We start from the raw sequence: 6,672 nt of genomic DNA, 5'->3' as shown, positions 1-6,672 counted from the left end.
TGCCATGTCTCACAAGTACCCCTATTCATTACACAGAGCCTCTCATTTCAGCCCCAGTCAAAGTTTTAAACAGGAGATAGATTTGCCCTGGCTCATTTTGACCCCTCAGGTACCATGTTGCACTCACGCTGTTTGGTTGCGACCATTCTAGAGCTTAGTTTTCACTGAAGGACTTTCAGAGAAAATAACGCAAACGTGTTTTGATGCAGCATCACATGCACGAGGATGTACTATTAACAGGGGCTCTCTCTTTACATGTGCCCCACACAAGGCCAACATCGTTTAGCATAATAGATCAACCAGACGCACAGCTTTTAATAGTGTAACTTGATCCAGAAACAGCAGTTGGAAATCATAAACAGCCATGTAGATGAAACGCATTTCGATTAAGATATAGTATGTCAATATGCACTCTCACAAGGCACTTAATTTCAATACATATTTTGAACTGTATCCAGCTATACATTGTGGGACTAGAATTTTTCATAGCAGGTTATGAAACATATTTAGTCAACTACTGGCATTAGAACACCTTGTCTCACCATTGGCTGAGGAGTGGCTATTTTAGTTTGGCATGTAGTCAGTGGGAGAAGTGTGTGTGTGAGTTTGAGAGTGTGTGTGTGTGTGTGTTTGTGTGTATTTGGAGTGAGGGGACATGGTTTCGAGTGACCTTGCACAACTTATTTAGAATGACCTTATACAACCATTTACATCTAATTTTCATGGCATAAGAAGGGATGATACAACTCAATACAACTTGGCATTCATACAGGATTCACTCAAAAATGATAAAAAGGCATTTTTAGGAAACAACACCTGACGCTTCTTTGTTCGGTTTGTTAGTGAATACTGACCTCTGTGGGCAGTTTCAGACACTTGATGTTCAGGTACCAGTTCGTGGAGGACAGGGTAGATGGCGCTACCTCTCGAATCTCTCGTTTCTGTCTACGGAACTCAGTGAAACTCTTTGGTGCATTTCTGGATATCTTTCAGCATCTCTGTTAACAGTAGCCTACCTGCTAGCAGCTAGGTAACTAGCTAGCTAGTTTTGTAGCTCAAAAGCCTTTCAAAGACATGAGCCGCAAAAGAAACCATAGTTTCATTGAGACAAGCCTCTCACCCGACCCTCAGAACGCTTATATGGATACTCCAGGGCCAGCCGTTCGAGCCGACGATGATTTCTTGGATTTCGAGCCCGACGAGGAGTTGCTTTGCTCGGTTAGCGACATCACCGAGCACCTCGGCAGAAACATCACCGTTGTGCTTGAGACGGCGTTGTCCGAGATCCGAAAAATGGTCACCGTCAGGATAAGAGTCCTGAAAATGGAACTCCGAGAGAAGACGGACGAAATAGAAATTCTAAAATCAAGGTTGGAGACGGTACAAAGGGACGGTAGGGACCCATTCCCTGGTTCCTTGACCGGCGAGCCTTCATCGGTATTCCGAAAATCTGACTTTAATTCAGGCAGCAAACACAATAGCGGCGACCCCAAGAAAGCCAAACCTGCCATTCCTGGCGTAAAGAAAGAAAACATCAACGCTATCTGTGACTATTTGATGAAAGACAAGAATTCGAGGGGTGGTGCTGAAGTGGATAGCGATCCGAGCAATCCCCCCTCAGGGAGCGACACTCGCCATGACCCAGAGGCACACACTCTCAACCTGTGGTCGGAGAGCGGACTGCCTGTTCCGGGGCCCGGGCCTGGAGATGGGGAATCGGACTCAGCTACCGATGACATATTCGGCATGTTACCGTCCAGTAGCAAACGGATCTACGACTATGAATGGATGGCCGGCGTTGATTACCCGTCAGACTTGAAAGGTAGAACTCTGCGTCTCACCTAGTGTATGTGTGTGCACGTGCGTGTGCTTACTGCAGTCACATCATTGTGTTATCCGACCCTTTCCACAGGTTTGAGGGAACCAAAGTGTGAAAGTGCTACAACGGCAGACGAGGTGGAGGAGGAGACGGACGACTCCAAAGGAGAGGGGGACATGCCTGACCAGGACCATTCCCAGGGCTCCCTGTCCCACAACCAGACGCCAGCCTTCCCCCTGGACCCCCAGGGCTCCCCTGGAGGAGACAGCCCCACGGAGGACCCAGGAAATCGCCTCGAGCCAGGTAGGAGAGCAAGGACATCCTGACCACCCACTCTCACCAGGCCATTTGATCACTGGTGCTTTAACCATGAACCATCCCGTCGCCGAGTTCTGGGTTTTGCAATGTTTCGCTATGTTTCATATATTGTTCATTTAGATTTATGACTGTATCCGATTTATAAAATGTCTCTGTGTTTAGTAGCCACCTCATACTCTGTCGTGGTCCTGTGTTCTCAGGACAGCAGTTCCCCGCTCACACGTACCTGTGTCCTCTATGTGGAACCTTCTGCCCTGACGCCTTGTTCCTGGAGGAACACCTCAAACTGATCCACACCGACGGCACCGCCCCCCAGCCCCTGCAGTCCGCCCCCGGCCCGGCCCCCAGCCTCGGGGAGGGCAGCAGTGACTCCAGGAGGGGGGGGGGCGGGCACGAGGCCGGGGCCCCGAGTCGAGACGGGGGTCCCAGGGAGAAGAAGGTGGACGGGGGCTACCAGTGTGGGGACTGTGGGCGCCACTTCAACTACCTGGGGAACCTGCGACAGCACCAGCGCATCCACACCGGGGAGAAGCCCTTCATCTGCCCAGAGTGCGGGGAGCGCTTCCGGCACGCCGCCCGCCTCAAGAGCCACCGCCTGGGGCACAGCGGGGCCCAGAGCCCCTTCCCCTGCCCCCAGTGTGGCAAGGGCTTCCCGGTCCTCTCGGGGCTGAAGAGGCACCAGCGGGTGCACACGGGGGAGAGTCCGTACGCCTGCCCGCAGTGCGGCCGGCGCTTCAAGGAGCTGGGCAACCTCTACACCCACCAGAGGATCCACAGCGGGGCCACGCCCTACTGCTGCCAGCAGTGCGGCCGCAGCTTCCGCCACCTGGGGACCTACAAGAGCCATCGCTGCACTCCCACGCAGTGACACAGACACACACAGACACACACACACAGACAGACACACGCAGACACACGGACGCACTCCCTGTCTCTCGGACAGGCAATAATCCAGAGAACACTGTACCTGTACAGTCTTCGCATTATGAACTGAGAACGAAAATACTAAACCTCACAATGAAGCGTCGGTTGGCAGCCTACTCCGGGCCACTGCAGAGGTGTGAGGATGTTGTGATGTACAAAGAGTGCCGCTGCAAAATACTAAAAAAAAAAAAAACTAAATGGTTGACTAAATGGATCGGGGTCAAAGTGCAAGCTGAGCTGTATGCAGGGCCTTCCTTCTTCCCGTACTTCAAACACATCCTTCCCACATTGCAGGAGCCACTAACTAAACATGATTGGATAGGTGCAAGCAACATTTGGATGACTGATGTTGCAGCCAATCCTAGTCACTTTAGGGTCATTGATTTATATTAAAGATAGGGAAGGAGGCTTTTGAGTGGGCAAGGTTAGCCAGGGTGCTTTCTTTATGGAAATTGACCTATTCAGCAATTGAAAGCAACAGCAAGCAGGGATATATTTGGCTCAGTGGTTAGAGCATTTGACTGCAAGATCAAAGAGGACGCAGGTCCAAACCCAACGTGGCTTTGGATAAAAGCGTAAATAAATACATTATTACTAACGCCCTCCTGTGGATGTCCTTTGTTCCTGCATGGTACAAACTGCTATAGCGGCACTGCAGACTTCCTTGAAACATCATACCACTGTGCTGCAGAGCAGATGTGCTTTTATTTATCATTTATAACTATTCTAATGTCATCTTGAACCGGCGACTAGTTCTGATCTTATACCGTACACTTTATTGTACATCTATTTGCATGATGGTGACATCATGTTCGCAAATTGTGACCCTTTGTGTTCCTGGATATATAAATGTATCCAATCTCATATTCAGGCTGGTGTTGAGGGTCTGATTAACACTGAAAGTTAAAGAATACACTCTGATAGAAATGAGAAATGATAAATATGAAATATTGAGTATCTTTTTCACCAATTGTGTAGCCAAAAAGTGTCCACAGTACTGTAAATGACTGTTAAAAGAAGCACCATGATATTGGAAATGTGTATGGTAAACAAAGAATATACAACTGAAATGCTAATAATTGACAATCTGCATTCTAATAAATATTCATATACTCTACTGTCTAGGTGTGTGTGTGGGCGCGCACATTTCCAAGGATTCTATTCCTTGGCCGAGAACAAGTGGATACACAAGCAAAATGATGACTTTGTTCTACAAAGTGACAATTACATAGAACAAACATAAGACTTAGGTTTGAAAAAAACGAAGCCTATTGTAAAATTGACATGTTACAGGGTGAAACTAAGGAACCATAAAAGCACATTTCACCCTGCCAAATTCTACGAGAATTGAACTACCAACAACGGGGTTTCAGATCCGACACTAGCACACTGAGTGTGTTGGCGTGAGTCCACTGAGAGACTCGTAACGTGAACATGAACAGTTTCATAATATCGATCAAAATACAACCTTTACACACATGATGCCAGGAATCCAATGCACTGGCTAGGTGTAGCATGATCTTATCCAACGCAATAGTTCTGGCTCTTTTTGTGTTGCAATCCAGAAAACACTGTACCTTTTTCTTTCCTTTTCATAAACGTTGAGACAGAACATTTTGAGTAAGCAACAGAAGGGTTTAACCTGCAGTGGCCTCTTAAATTAAACCCTTCTGTTCCTCACTCAAAATGTTCCTTCTCAATGTTTTTGGAAAGGAAAGAAAAAGGTACAGTGTTCTCTGGATTATTTCCAGAGCTGTAATATCAAATGAATATCAAATGAATGTAATATCAACTGTGTCCAGAAGGCTGACATTTTGTCCAGATATACTATCCTATGAATGGCCAATCGCCAGACAGGGCCGGCGATTGCTATAGGCAACCCAGGCAGGCGCCTCGGGCACCATAAAGAGTGGGGCGACAAAATCCGAAGTGCGTCCATTCATTTACCGTCCAGCACCACCAGCAGAGGGCGTCACTCCGATTTGCGCTCCCGGGGGGGGGGGGGGGCTAGCGCTGGCCCTGTGTCCAGAAGTATGATAGAGGAATCCTAAATACCATAAACTGTTATGTAAGTAAGTGCAGATATTTGCTAAAACTCAAATCCTGATCATGCAACTCTTTGAAAAGTTCAGTCCTGTGTACATACATTTCTAACTTAGAACACACAAAAGCTGCCTCAACACATGCTTTCTCAACGTTACTAATCTACGGGTCAGATGGCTGAGCGGTTAGGGTGTCGGGCTGGTAATCAGGAGGCCCGTGCCAAATGACCTTGTGTCCTTGAGCAAGGCACTTCACCGTACTTGCCTCGGGGAGAATGTCCCTGTACTTACTGGAAGTCGCTCTGGATAAGAGCGTCTGACTAAATGACAAAAACACACTAATCTCCGAAAATAAAGTCCTGGGAAAAAAAGCACATCAAACTGGATTTCAAAATTGTTATTTAAATCAAATAGAACAATACATCTCTGATTACCACGGGTTGGACAAGGATTATTAATTACCGTACCTGGAATTCTGCACAAATCAAACCAAAGATAATTCAGTGCGTGTGTGTCATTGGTAGGGAGTTATCAAGTGATCTGTTTGTGCGCATCAACAGATGTAGCCCTATCTACACTCTTCTCTCAGAAATTAAACAGACAAAAAACTATTTTATTACTGATCACGACTTTCACTCACAATGTCTGAAGGACACAGATAAATTCAAAGAAAACTGATTTGAAGGTGTGTCACAGTTGCGTGAGGTTGTTTCACAAATAGAAGAGTATGCGGAGAGCGGGAGGACATCAACCCACGTTCAGCCAACTCTGCCAGAAGAAAAAAGAAGAAAAGACTGAAGACTGCATTTGGAGAAATGTGCCTGAAGCCGATACCAATCTATTCTCATAGTCCTTATCCAGCCAGCGTTGCCTCGTATTAAGGCTGAACAAAAATCCTGCAGGGTAATTGTCGCCTCAAGCATTGATTTCCGACCATCACTTGTTGTCTCGAATTGTCTCTGAAAAAGAGTGAGTGAGTGTGTGTGTCGTGTCATGTTGTGTCTTGTGTATGTGCATGTCTGTCTGTGTGTCTTACCAGTGCTCTGCTCCACAGCCATAGATAGCCCCATCACACTCTCCAAATGTCTGATGATTATGCAGCTAGAACATAGAGGACCAATTTGGGGCCTTTTTTGAGTACATGCAATCTTAGGTTGTTTCGACCATTAGTGAACCCTGCAGGTCCAAGTGCACTCTTCTACAAGTTGAAATATACATTCAAGATGTTTGAAGTAGATGATGGAGGGATGTCAAAAGGAGGATGAGCAGTAGTGGTATATTTTAACCTGACTTGCCAGATGGTTTGTTACACATTTCCATCTGGGAAGTCGTCCCTGGAAACTGTTTGGGAAAAAGGGCAGACACTTTTAAAAGATGCTGGGCAGATGATTGGATGAGCCATCTGTATTCATATTTGAGGCCAAAACATATTGCTGTTATTACTTTCCTTGGCACAGTGGCTTGGTAGGCTATTCTGTTTCTAAGAACACAATGCTAGTCAGATTATTTGTACATAAAACACAAACACTGGGAAATTGGAAATAAAGAATGTAATACTGGCTTGACCTT

The 6,672-nt window shown here is 46.6% G+C and overlaps 1 protein-coding gene across 1 annotated transcript; it reads left to right on the top strand.

Moving 5' to 3' along the window:
* Nucleotides 1-959: 959 nt before the first annotated feature.
* znf16l (zinc finger protein 16 like) lies at nucleotides 960-4,178 on the top strand. The gene is made up of 3 exons (XM_084690950.1): nucleotides 960-1,822; nucleotides 1,913-2,122; nucleotides 2,338-4,178. The coding sequence occupies exons 1-3, from the start codon at nucleotides 1,075-1,077 to the stop codon at nucleotides 3,003-3,005; spliced, it is 1,626 nt and encodes a 541-aa protein (XP_084547076.1). The 5' UTR covers nucleotides 960-1,074; the 3' UTR covers nucleotides 3,006-4,178.
* The last annotated feature ends 2,494 nt before the right edge of the window (nucleotides 4,179-6,672 follow it).

The sequence above is a fragment of the Hypomesus nipponensis genome, chromosome 25, assembly GCF_054491055.1.
Source record: "Hypomesus nipponensis isolate SF chromosome 25, ASM5449105v1, whole genome shotgun sequence".
In the NCBI taxonomy this organism is placed as follows: Eukaryota; Metazoa; Chordata; class Actinopteri; order Osmeriformes; family Osmeridae; genus Hypomesus; species Hypomesus nipponensis.
Note: the sequence above shows the minus strand (reverse complement) of the source record. Positions and strands in the feature narration are given on the sequence as shown.